This window comes from Thamnophis sirtalis, unplaced genomic scaffold (genome assembly GCF_051295495.1).
Source record: "Thamnophis sirtalis isolate CommonGarterSnake01/CBP01778 unplaced genomic scaffold, rThaSir2_p1.2 scaffold_7, whole genome shotgun sequence".
Taxonomy (NCBI): Eukaryota; Metazoa; Chordata; class Lepidosauria; order Squamata; family Natricidae; genus Thamnophis; species Thamnophis sirtalis.
The window spans coordinates 39,907,733-39,921,588 of NW_028261387.1; the positions used below are offsets into that span (position 1 = coordinate 39,907,733).

Here is a 13,856-nt window from a genome sequence, read left to right on the forward strand (position 1 = left end):
ATGTGGTTAAAGCCATTTTCTCAGTAACTTTTTTTTAGTAAAAAGGAAGTTGTCCTGTGGTAATTTTGCTTTATTGCTGTTCTTGAGACACAGAGGACTTTCATGAATTATATCATTTCCAAAAACGATTAGTAGTTAGTGCGTGCGCGTGCAACACTGTAGCCTGTTACAAAATCTGCCGCCCACCAAAAGACTCCGTGCAGCAAAATTAGGAAGTACTGCCTTGTGCAGCAAACAATTAACTCTGCCTCAGTTGACAGCTGAATTCTTCCCTCCTTGTGCAAACAATGTAGAATTATTTCATCTCTCGCTTTCAATGGCAAACTTATTCTCATTGGCTTGACATTCCGCAGTATTCCTCATCCGCTTTCAGTCGGAGTGTAACCCACACCAGCTCTCCCTTCGTCCCGCCCTTTCGCTTGCGCTCGCTCGGAACTGTTTGTTGCGCTGAAGTCAAACTGATCTGCCACTCAAGCTCTTCTCCCCCACACCCCTCTCTTAACCAAAGAGGAGACACAGACCGCGGCTGTGTTTGTGTGTCACTCTTCAATTCGATTAGCTACATTCCCTGTCCATCAAACAAGAAGCGCTCTCGATTGGTGAAAATCCGCAGGCAGGTCCCGCCCTTCTTCGCCCTGTGGTGGCCTCCAGCCAGCTCTGGCGATTTACTTTGAGCAGTAGGGTCCACGGAATTCAGCTGGGCGCGCGCCCGTCCTTTCTTTGCTCTGTGCTGCGAACTAGGTGGGGGGACAGAGGCAGGGGGGAAGGGCCCTCGGCTGCTGCGGCCCAGATTTGTGTAACTGGTTCTTCTGGAAAGCGACCAGTTGCTCCCTTCCGTGTCTCATTACCCTGCCTGGGGTATTTACCGCGGAGCATTAGACCGTTTACCCCGGTGCGTCGCGCTTCTACTGTCCTCCTGGAAGGCCTGGGAATATGAGCTGTCCCTTGGAGTGCGGGACGCGCCGCCCCTCTTCCTCCTCTTCGAGGCAGGTAAAAGCAGCAGACCGGCAGGGCGAATCGCAGTGCCCACTGTCGAGGCGGAGGGGAGAAAAAAAAGGGGGAGGGGAGGGGGTCTTTCCCAAGGTGTGGAGCCAAAGGGAAAAGGAAGCGGGGCTGGATGGACTCTGAGCCAAGCAGTAGCGAATGCCTATATGTGTGAGGGCGCGCGCGCGTGCCTCCCTAAGTTTTGCATGCCGACGTTAACAGAAGCGTGAAGATCCGGGTGACTTCCTGGAGGTCAATACACGAAGAATAGGACTTAGATTTACCCATAGTTTCTAGAGATACTAATGTCAGTGCTCTGATGGGAGCATGGATAGAGGTAGTACACTATACTTTAGCAGAACTTTGTGTAAGTTGTCAGCGGGCCTCTAGTTATGCCCTAAAAAGCGATACCAGGCAACTGCCTAGTCAAAGATGGAGTTTCTGACCTGGATGGAGGCTGTTGTGGATAGGCAAAAGAATAACTTCCTTATCTTTACCTCTCTCTCTCTTTTTAACCTGTATCTGTTGCACACAGTAATGTTTTGCTTGGCTACTTTCTCATTTAGGAACCATTAAATCTTACCGTGTATTATTAAATAGATCTTCTTTCAGTAGGTGTTTTGAAATTATAGAGTGGATACTATTAAGTGTCGCTGAGTCTTTTAAAGATTTGTGGCTTTGGCTTAGGGTTTTTATTCAATATGTGAATGGAAATGTTAATTGGAAGGAGTTTTATTTTGCTTCCTTTAGGTTGCACAGGGATTTATTTGTGCATCTATTTTGAGATTCTTTAAATTACTGCAGTCTGCTACTTCTATAATATTCTTAGAATATGGCAGGGTAATGTGCTTTTTGTGGATATAATTGGTGGAATTATCTCTTATATATTAAAAATCTGCCCTTCATAGGAATACAAGCATGATTTCAGGAGAGAAGCAGCTTTCATGCCTGTTGGATGGTTTTCAGTATTGTTAGACAACAGGTGCCATTATTTTTAGGGAAGGCTATATAGACTGATAAATGTGAATTTGTGATAATCTGATTTTGGACATGTCTGATTTACTTTTTATAAATAACCTCATAAACTATTGCTGTCTTTAAATTGATAAAATAAGATCAAATATTTGGACTAGTTTCATATTTGAAACTTAACTGATCAGTAGTCTAAAATATTTTCCAAACCTGATGCTCTTTTCAATTCTTGGCCAAAAAGCTTTTTTTCAGCTTCATCATGGTACAGAGTTCTAATCCCCATTTAGCACTAAAACTGTATTTTCCCCATGTTGAAAAGAGTCTATGGTGTTGACAGGTGTGAAAAAAGATACAACATATTTTAATAGACTCTGCTAAGTATAAAAATGTTCCCAATTTAGAAAAGAAAATGACATGAATATTTCTGGAAAAGTATGTGCATTGCTAAGGCTTTTAGTATATTACATTTTATAAATTACAGTAAAGGTATTAAAATGGTGCTGACATCAGAAAAGGAATGTGTTATGCATTAATGATGCCATAGACTTTGTACACTTATCATGAAAAGTACAGTATGCGTTTTACAAATTAGCTAGTAGTCATCAAGGCATTAGTCTAAAAATGGGGAGATGGTGAGGTCTAGTTTTTCTTTACGCACAAAGGCAAAACCTTGGGGTAGTCACTCTTTCTGTGTTCTAGGAAGCCAGCAATGGCCACTTCCCAAAAATCACTTCCAAAGAAAAAACTTGCCAAGAAAAACTGCAGGGACTAATTCAGATAGTTGCCAGGAGCCAAAACAGGCTCAAACACACCTCCCCCAAATAAAATAAAAACAGACCTTTTGGAAAACTTTTATGTTTTTATTAAACATTAAAATGATAAATATAAAAAAAATAAAAAATGAGTAAAGTCATGCTTTTATAATTTTCTAGAATATTATAATTAGTTGTAAAAAATTGAAAGTATTATATCATTCTACCAAACTAAAATATAGTTTTCTTTTACAACATTTTGCTATGTAAACCTTATTTTCTTATAAGAGAAGTCCTACATTTTTATGAAGATCAAGCTAGTAGTGAGAGATTAAGATAGGTATCAGAGAAGATCAAATTGGTTTAATTTATCACTTAACTGTAGTCAAGAATTCCATGAAGTATAGAAAATAACATATTTGTTATGAAGTGGTACAGCATCATACAGTATCAGGTTCGCATGTGCTGAATCTTCTACAAAGTATTCTAGACGCTACCTACCTTCTCTTCTTCTATTTAGACCATACAGTCTATCCCTTTTTTTCAAGTCTGATGTCAAAACTGATGCTAGCCAGGAGGTTCATAGTGGTTGAGATGTTATGTTAGGTTAATTTCCTAGACTATGCAAGAAATTTGGGGTGAGTCTGGGATTCATCTGTAATTAGGAAATTCCCATCTGACTCAATTGGAGATTTCTCTACCAATGTATTTTGTTGCAAAAAAAGAGGAGACCTTGAGAAATACACCAATTATTTACATTTGACCCCTGGGTAGAGTTCTTTAAAACAGCTAAGTTGGAAGTTGCTGAAAGAGTCATTTCTTCAGTTCTTAGCTTTGAATCCTAGTTCTCCTGGCCTTGCCTTACTTGTAACTTGAACTTTCAGTCATCTAAACTGGACTACAGACTTTGTTTCCAAATTATTTCATCATGCTTTGATCTGGCTACCTCTGTAACTATTTCTTGGGTTAATTAATTCCAATCTGATACCCTTTATGCTTTTGATGATTTGGTAATCTCATTTAATTGAACACATCTAGATGTACTGTCATCTTATAAATATGGAATCATATTTGAACAAGCTGATCAAACAACAGTATAATTGTTTTGCTTATTATATTTTGGTATCCTATCCTTTCAGAGAGTTTAGAAAGTGATAGTTCTTTTTTCCAATAATGTGATAAATGAGGGCCCATAACATATTCAGCACATTGCTATCAGAATGGGGAAATAACTTTATATCTAATGATTCACACCCAATTTCTTATCTAATATAGTGACAACTATGTTAATGGAAAACAATTTTAAATCAATATGAGTACAGAATACTTATAATTTTGAACACTATGAACAAGATATTACTGTAAATTCAACTCTTTAATTCAGATGTACAGGTAGTCCTTGACTTACAACCACAATTGAGCTCAAAATCTATGTTGCTAAGTGAGAAACTTGTTAAGTGAGTTTTGCCCCATTTTACTTTTCTTGCCACTTTTGTTAAGTGAATCACTTGCAAGATGTTAAATTAGTAACATGGTTGTTAAGTGGATCTGGTTTCTCCATTGACTTTGCTTGTCAGAAGGTTGCAAAATATGATCACATGACTCTGGGACACTGCAACCCTCATAAATGTGAGACAGTTGTCAAGCATCCAAATGTAATCACGTGACGAACGGTCATAAATGCGAAAAATGGTCATAAGTCATTTTTTTCAGTCTGTTGTAACATTGAACGGTCACTAAGCAAACTGTTGTAAGTTGAGGACTATCTGTATTGAGGCTGAAGCTCCCAGCCAGCATAAGCAACTCTGAGATTGTTCCAGCATCTCTGGAATATCCTCATTAGTGATGGTATATGCAGTGTATGATTCAAGTGCCATTTCTATTCTAGTAGTATAAGACAAAGAATGAATTTTGGTTTTTTAAACAAACAAACCTCTAAGAAGAAAGGACTACCTTGTTAGTGCAAAGCCATAAAGAAATACTGGCAACTACATTCGTCTGACATGGTTCTAGATTATAGTTAAAACCTGCATATTTCTGGCGGTCCTGCAAGAATGAATGAATTACTATATATGTGTGTGTGTATGTGTGCACTAGTAAATGGTTCTTATTTAAAATATTTTGGCTGGGGGAAAGCACATATCTGAACTCCATCTAAAGGGGGAATACCTGGGCAAGTTACTTTGTTCTGGCTTTTCTTTGGTAACAGATGAAATATTTGATTCGTGAAACTGTTTATAATGAATTTGTACTAAGCTACTGTGCAGTATAGATAGTTGATAGCCAATTGACAGGACAATTCAGATGGAAAAATAGGCTGATCTAATCAATCACTATTTTTAATTGTTGAATTAACTCTTTGGAGTGCTAGTGCTTGACAGCCTTTACATCTACAAATGTTTAGCAAAAGTTTTAACATATTGTAAAAATGCTAGTTGTGGATGAAATTATTCCATATCTCCACTACCCGCAACAATTTACTAAATCATTTACACAGTCAATGTGTATTGATATCTAAATGGAAAAAAATAATTTGTGGAACCTCCTCCTCTGGTCTCCTGGACTCCCTTATTATTTGATTAAAAGTCTTGAATAATCAAATTTTCTTTTTTCTTTTTCATCTTAATTTGTCCCATGTAAATTACACACATTTTTTTTTAATAAGAGAAGCTTAGAAAAAGAAAATAATACATTGATGTATTTTTCATTTTTAGTATTTATCCAGAGGAAAGAAACAGACATCGACCACTTAAGATGTGAAAGGTGCTCTTCTAAAGGATTGTTTTTACAAAATGGATCGGAGTAAGCGAAATTCAATAGCAGGATTCCCACCACGTTTAGAGCGCATTGAAGATTTTGATGGAGGTGGCGGAAGTGATGGGACCATGTCCCAGATGGGCAGAGTTTGGACTTCTTCATATAAAGCCTTGATAAGTGCCTTTTCAAGACTTACAAGACTTGATGACTTCTCCTGTGAGAAAATAGGATCTGGTTTCTTCTCTGAGGTATTCAAGGTGAGTAATAACTTCTCCATATCTTCTCTTTAATTGGAGGAAAACATAATGAATGTTCTGTATAATATATAGCGTTACTGTATTTGACTGCAGAAATACATATGACCATTAATGGTGGCAAATCTTTTGCTGCTGTGAGTTTTTTTGTTTTTGCATCCTCATTGAAAAGTTTTAAATATGAAAAATTAATTGTGTGTCAAAGATTCTAAATGAAATGGTTTAAAAACTTTGTTGAATAATTTATCCACATTATTTTTAGAAACATATATGGTACATTTTATTTACCTGTTTAACCTTCCTTTTTCCAAATAGAACCAATGATTTGAATAAAAAAATAAAGTAGCAAACATATAAATATACAGACCAAAAATGATATGTTAAAATGTAAATGGAGAATACAGTATGTTTGTATTTTAAAAAGCCATAAAGGAGTTTTTAAAATGCATTTTGAAGGCATCTAATATAGGATTCAGGTAGGCTTCCTTCAAGACAGAATTCCACCCCTCAAAAATATCAAAATGATTGCTCATCAGCTCCTCCCAACTGTAAGGTTTGCTATGGATTGTGACTGCTAATGAGGTTCAGACTTATAGTTACCGCTGCTTCACTATAGAAAACAAAGTAATAGACAGTGGTATCCAATACCTGCAGTTATTTTCTTAATTCATGCTCCATAATTTACCAGAAAACTAGAAAAAGTGGAGATACACAATCAATATTCTGATTTTAAATGTGTATATTCAACTTTATTGCTACATTAGTTTTCACAAACATTCTGTGTGGTCAAAATTCAAAGTGTAAAGCCAGGTTAAATAAGTTGCCTTTGATTTTTGACTTTTAAGTTTATTTTTTAATAAGGTAACCATTGCAGGACCATTCATTGACACAGACAATTAAACTCTGTTTATCTAAGGATAATTTAAAATAAAGCCACATTTACTATTCATTTTCTAGATGGTGGGTGGGTGTTTATACAACATGCCTATCCAGGTTTTTAATTAAGTAAGAGTAAGAGACCTACTCAGGAGATCTCGGTCCTTTTGATATTCTAGGCACTGTAGTAGATAAACTTTTCAGGCTTGCTTTAAAAAAAATCCATCCCCATCCCCAGGCTAGATTTACACATGGTGAGACCCTAAGCTATGAGAAGCTATATTTGGCAAGTACTAACAGATACTAAGGCTGTGTAGAATTCAACTTACATTACGCAACTTCTGCTAGCAAGATGCGTAACAAATTTGTGGTGGCATGGAGAAGGCCCAGTACAGAAGGTATGAATGCAAAAATAAATTGATCAGGATCATGTTATGGCTTAATTTAGGAGACTTTCAGATATGAAATTAGAATAAAACTGTAAAACATGGGGGAAAAAACCTTGAAATTTTGAGAGATCTCTTCAGACTCCAAGGTCCTAAGATATAGCTTGTTTATTTTAAATCTCTCCCTGTGCATCCTAAATGGTATGGATGTCAGGTTCTGAATGGTGGAATATTAACTGTTCTTCAGTTAAACTAAAAGCAATGGAGACAATTGCAGGAAGAATTAAAATTATAGATATTCCTGCTCACTGATTCTGTGTTTGAGAACTTGGAAAGAGGAGTTGGTCATTCCTTAACTCTTCTGTCTGGGTTTGAATAACACGTGAGACAGTGTTCAGATGAATTAAACATACTATAAGAATGATTGCCACTTATAACGAAGACTCCCTGTTATAAACCCAGTAACGTTTCAGGAGTCACTTTGGGTGACATGCTGTGGCTTGAGTTATCATGTGAACAAGCCCATTGAATAAGATGTGATGAGAAATACATGAATATTCTCCAATAATTGGCTGATGTTGTACTCTTCCCTTTTAGCTGTCTATTTTAGATACTTAAGAACATGTAGTGTTTATTTTCTAAGGGTCACATCCCAGATAGGAAGGTTTTGTAGTCTGGAAAATTAGTTTCTTTGTGGCTAATTCACAGAAATAACCTCTGTGTGGTCAAACTTACAAGGAGAGATCTGTTAGAAGCAAAAAAAAGTACAGTTGATAGATATCCTGCTGTCAAAATGCATTGCAACTCATTAAAACTTGCTATATTAGGACAGTAGAGAAAGAAATACCTGGAGTTTATGCTTTAAATATTTAGAATGGCTAGATTTAAGACTAAATGATTTTTATTATAACTTGATCTATATTTAATTCTAATGTTAGTTAAGTTGGGCCTTTAATTATTCTATGCTAAGATTGTCATATTAATGTATTGAATAATACATTATTCAATAATAATAGTTCAATCTTCCTTTATTAAAAGCATTTTAATATATTTTATCATAGTTATGTGACCTTGCTGTAGTCTGTCCTGCTGCTATATATAATGAAGGAAAAATAATTTCGAAGCAACCTAGCTGTAAAAATGAGACCGTAGTATTTCATCTGTTTGTATTCTGATATTTAGTGTAAACCACAGCCTAATCTTCTGTGAAAAGGGAAGAGGAAGAATACAGTAGAAAACGACTGTGGCGAATAAAGATATGAGAAAGGAAACAAATAAATAGGAAAGATAAAGTAGCAGCTGCAGAATAATCATATGACATGGAAAACCTAAGATAAGCAATACATTTCCCAAATCCAAAGAATTTCATTGTATGCATTAGTGTTTTTTAATCTGGCTCTTTTAAGGCTGATCTTTAAAATGTGAGATAAAAGTAAATAAAAGCCTTTAGTTTACATACTGTACATACATACACACGCACACGCACACTATATACAGTCTCTCTCTCTCTCTCTCTTTTTCTCTACACACACATACACACACACACGTTTGTATATATGTATGTATTTAACTGAGGGAATATTATGTTGACTTAAATGACTATGAAAACTATTGTCTTATTTTAAGTTTGCCAAGAGAACTCCCTCCCCAATCCAACCACTATTATAAGAACTTATGAATTTAAACCTCATGCAATAATAATTCAAATTTGATAAGTGTTTAATTGTAAACCTCCTGTTTAAATGTCAGTTTTTTCACATTCAGTTGATTCTAGTAATCAGTTCTAGGAAACAAATACCTTGCATTTCTTACCAAATTTAATTTAATAGCATAGATGCTAATAGGGGATGGTATGAGGAGATTTCATTTTGGCAGTTAGAACATGTGGTTTATTGATGTAAACATTGTGTAGCCACAGTTCCTTGCTGCTTGTGCAAATTCCTATGAATTAACTGGAAGTATATACTGTACTTCCTCTTACTATATATATAATATGTGTGTGTGTGTGTGTGTGTGTGTGTGTGTGTGTGTGTGTGTGTTATATTTGTGCTGATAAATAAAGGGAGACTAGTATAGATCTATTTCAAGCTATTTAGCTCTCATCAGCTAGCCATACCCTTACTGGTATGTATGTATGTATGTATGTATGTATGTATGTATGTATGTATGTATGTGTGTGTGTGTGTGTGTGTGTGTGTGTGTGTATGTGTATATATATATATATATATATATATATATATATATATATATATATATATATATATATATATATATATATACACACACACACACACACACACACACACACACACACACACACATACACACACACACACTATATTTTTCGGAGTATAAGACGCACCAGAGTATAAGACACACCAAGGTTTTGAAGAGGAAAGTTTAAAAAAAAGTAGCTAGGTAGATAAAGGGAGAGAGAGAGAGAGAGAAATAGAGAGAGAGAGAGAAATACAGTAGGTAGGGAGAGAGAGAGACTGTAGGTAGGTAGGTAGAGGGATATAGAGAGAGGAATAGAAAGAGAGAGAGAGAGAGAGATACAGTAGATAGGTGGTGTTAGATTTTAGCAACTGTTATAATGGTTTCCACCAAGGTCCTCTGTTCCGGCGGGAACAGAGGTTGAAGGGTCTGACAGCTCCCTATAAAAGGGCTGCTGTCAGACTGAACCTTTACTGGATTGTTCATAGTTGTTCTGTTACCCCTAAAGAGTTGTTGTTGCCCAAGCCTGAGTGTGCCTTTCCTTTACCCAATCTGACAGGTAGGGAGAGAGAGAGAATAGGTAGGTAGGTAGATAGAGGGATAGAGAGAGAAATATAGTAGGTAGGTAGGGAGAGAGAGGGGTAGGTAGGTAGGTAGAGGGAGAGAAATACAGTAGATAGGTAGGGAGAGAGAGAGTAGGTAGGTAGAGGGATAGAGAGAGAGAATAGAAAGAGAGAGAAATATAGTAGATAGTAGGGAGGAAGGGAGAGTAGGTAGGTAGGGAGATAGAGGGGGAGAGGGGGGGAGAAATACAGTAGGTAGGTAGGTAGGGAGAGGGACAGAGGTAAAGAGAGAAATACAGTAGGTAGGTAGGGAGAGAGAGAGAGTAGGTAGGTGGAGGGATAGAGAGAGAGGTAGGTAGGTAGGGAGAGAGGGCTAGGTAGGTAGGTAGAGGGAGAGAGAGAGAGAAATACAGTAGATAGGTAGGGAGAGAGAATAGGTAGGTAGGTAGGTAGATGTTTCCAGGTATACTTATCCATTTGCTGGAGAAGGAAATCGCTGACAACCTGCAGCACCTAACTTTGTTCCTGCTGGTACAGCATTTGATCCACGTAATTCTCATCAATCAGTTAAAGAGCTTTCCAAAAGGGGAAAAAAAGTTTTTGCACTTTGCAAACCTCCCCAAAAAGGCCCGTTTTTCACAAAAATGGGCCCGTTTTTTGTAAAAAAAAAAAAAAAAAAGCATGCGTAGCCTTATGGAGGCTTATAGAGTGCTGCTGGTGGCTGGGGGAGGGGACAAAAATGGCTCATTTTGTGCTTATTTCTGCCCTCCCCAGTCCCCAGGAGGTCTCTGAAAGCCTCCATAAGGGTATGCACGGCCATTTTGATGAAGGGGCGGGACTTCGGGAAGGCAAAAAATGCTGTTTTCCTTGTATAAGATGCACCCAGATTTTCAGTCTCTTTTTTTTTTTAAGAAAAAAGGTGCGTCTTATACTCTGAAAAATATGATAATTTGCAAACAAGGAGACACTTTTTTCAGAGTTCTCTGTGTTGTATTGTTCTAGACTAATTAATTGAAGTTGGGTTCTGTTGTAATCCAATATCTCAGTATTTTTAGTGAAACTTAAGTTATATCAATTTATTCTATATCTAAACGTGTATACTGTCAGTTTTAATTACACGCAACAATATGTTAAACAGAATGTGTAGATTATTTAAAAAACTAGTTAGAGTATTTTTGTCTCTTTGTTGGTTGCAGTATATGCATCTGCTGGCAAAGCTTAATGCTTCTTTTAAATTCTCACTACTGTAGTAGATAAATATTTATATCTCAGTTTGATTTAGTTTGAAAAAAATACCCATTTTCCTAACTATAGACTTCCAGAATAACTTCCTTTCAGAGGCATTGATCTTGGCATTTGGTCTCAAGGGAGAGGCTCAATAGTTAATAGGTTTGTATTGTACATCATCATTTAGAATTAACGTCAAATCGTAATGGAAGAGTAAGTGATTGCAGTAGAAATGATTTAATGATAACATAACCTGTGGCTTTTATTTCCTGGTTAAAATAATTATGTACTGTAAGCAGCTCAGAGAGCTACCTTGAACAGCAAGATAGGCGGCAAATAAATTTGATAATAATCATAAATGTGATAATATTTTAGCATAGTGTAATTAGTAAAAAAAAATCAAAACAAAGAAGTTCAAACAATTTAAGAATCAAAAGTACAAAATAAATAATTCAAAAGCAAATAAACCCAACTGATAAAATAAACAAAAAACTCAGTATAAAAAAAAATAAACCCCAAAACACAGTCCTCCACAGGTTGGGATATATATTTGTATGAATATTTTCTTTTCTATTTGATGAAGTGATTTATGATGTCTCCTGTTTAAGTGTCTCATAAAACTCAAAAACGTATGCTAATCGTATTCTAATATACCATATGGTATTGCTTACCATGGGTTTTTAAGTGAGGACCTCACTTTTTTCTGACTCCCTATCAGCTTCCCCATTGATTTGACTTGTAGGAAGCCAGCAAGTAAGATTGCAAATCACAATTATGTGACTGCAAGACACTGCGAGGATCAGAAATGTGGGCCAGTTGCAGAGTACCTGGTGTTAAGGTTCTGACTAATAAACCCTAACCAATTCAGCATTCTGAGATTAGCAGTTTTCTTAAAGAACAATTTTATTGAGTTCATCATATCAGCATGTTTGAAAGTAAAACCAGCTCTAAGTATTTCCCATGGTTTCTGTGTAATTAAAGAATAGATACTTCTCTCCATCAGTGTCACAGATCACATTGTACAGTTAGGTGTTCTGGTGCCTCTTTGGCAACTTCCCACACTCTCTGGCCAGCACCTGTTGGGATGAGCTTGGTTCCCACAGGATGATGTGTTGTTGCTGTCTTGTCCGACATTCCAGAGCTCCCCCCTCCCACCAATGTGTGGCAGCAGAGAAATGGAGAAATGGCTGCAGCAGGCCAGATCTGTTTTCGAAGTTGACACCTGGATTGCAATCATGTGATCATGGGGGCACTGTGACAACTGAACTTTGACAACCAATCATAAGTACCATTTGTTCAGCACTGTCATGAGTTTGAATGGTTGCTTAATTAGTAGTTATTAAATAATGACCCCCTATTTGTACATACCATTATGTATAATATTTATTAAATATTGTATATTGGGGTCTTTAGAGAAGAATAATTATTACTCTTGTGGCATAAATCTAAATTGGAACTACTACTTCATTAAATGTATATATTTCTGTGAGAATACTTAAATAAGTCAAGAGTAATTCATAACTTGGTTTTTACTTCGAATCAAACTTCTTTGTAAATTGGAACTTTCAAAATTACTTTTTGACTTTTTCCCAGTCTAAACCTTCCGTAAAAGAAATCCATTTCGTTAGTGTTCTGACTCTTGTAAGAGTTTGTTCAGCATTAAATGGCAGCATATTTAATTTTAGCTGTAGCATTCTAACCAGTGAACTACTTACAGCAGTGTAACATCATGTAACAATATAATATTAGTGGGCAGGTAATTTGATTCTTTATTTATTTAAGATACCACTTCCCAAACAGCACATTCAAGGCAGTTTACCATTAAATTACTAAAGTGAAATAGTAAAAATCATATAGTGAAAGATTTATTTAAAAGTTTAAGTGGGAAAGATAACAAAGCAATTAATCCATGGCAAGTTATTGTATATAAACAGAACAAACTCCACTTCTTTCTAGCACTAAAGATGTTAGCTGGGTAACAAAACGTCAACAAAACATCTGCAAGAAAACAATCATGTTCAGAAAGTACCAAGGACTCTACAGAAGAGCAAGGTTTTCAATCTAAGAGTTACCCTTGAAGATCTTCCTCATGCAGTTTGAGGAGGATAGTAGGCATTGTCTCAGAAGTTCTTAGTCCATTTTGACCATAATTATGAATTGAGGGCATGAGGTAGTTCAGTACAAGAATGTACATATATCATTGGGATTCCAGAAAATGTTTCTAAGTGTTGATGTCTTTAGCAAATTTTCAGTTACTTGAGAGATATATCTGGAAATAGTTTATGTTTAGTAGATGCCATAGTACCAGAGATGGTATTCAGCCAGTTCTGACAGGTTCTTGAGAACCAGCAGAGGAAATTTTGAGAGTGGGGAGGGAATGGGGATTTTGCGGTATCCTTCCCTGCCACACCCACAAAGCCATGCCCACAGAATCAGTAGTAAAAAAATTTGAATCCCACCACTGCATAGTACAATATACTTAGTGTGCAAAATCATAGCAAAAATAATAAACAAATATGATGAAAGCTTTTCCCAGACTAAACTGTGCCTAGTATAAAATTAAAATACCAATTACAAGTATTCAGTAGTTTTAGAAGGTTATTTGCGGCATCTTGTTCAACAGGTTGTTTTTTTTTTGGGAACATGGGATTTGCAAAGACCTAGTAATACTTTTCCCATTTTATCATTTGTGGCTTGATGCAGTTGTGTCAGTGTGCAGAAAAGGTTTAAGCTTTTGCATGGATTTAGTGGGCAATAGTGTACAGTGTTGTATTTTTATTGTATTTCTCCCGAGTTCTGTGAATCATTAGAGAAGTTTTATACAAAATAATTTATGAATAACCATACACATTAATAGTTGATTTATGAAAT

At 36.2% G+C, this 13,856-nt stretch overlaps 1 protein-coding gene across 3 annotated transcripts in view; it reads left to right on the top strand.

Annotated features, from left to right (window-relative positions):
* The first annotated feature begins 693 nt into the window (after positions 1-693).
* The window catches only part of TESK2 (testis associated actin remodelling kinase 2), a 76,106-nt gene continuing 62,943 nt past the window's right edge, over positions 694-13,856 (top strand). For all 3 annotated transcript variants that reach the window (XM_087719768.1, XM_014071351.2, XM_087719766.1), the window contains exons 1-2: positions 694-990; positions 5,423-5,722. In XM_087719768.1, the coding sequence (XP_087575894.1) occupies positions 5,501-5,722 (222 nt within the window). In that variant the 5' untranslated portion in view covers positions 694-990; positions 5,423-5,500. The remainder of the gene's footprint in view (positions 991-5,422; positions 5,723-13,856) is intronic.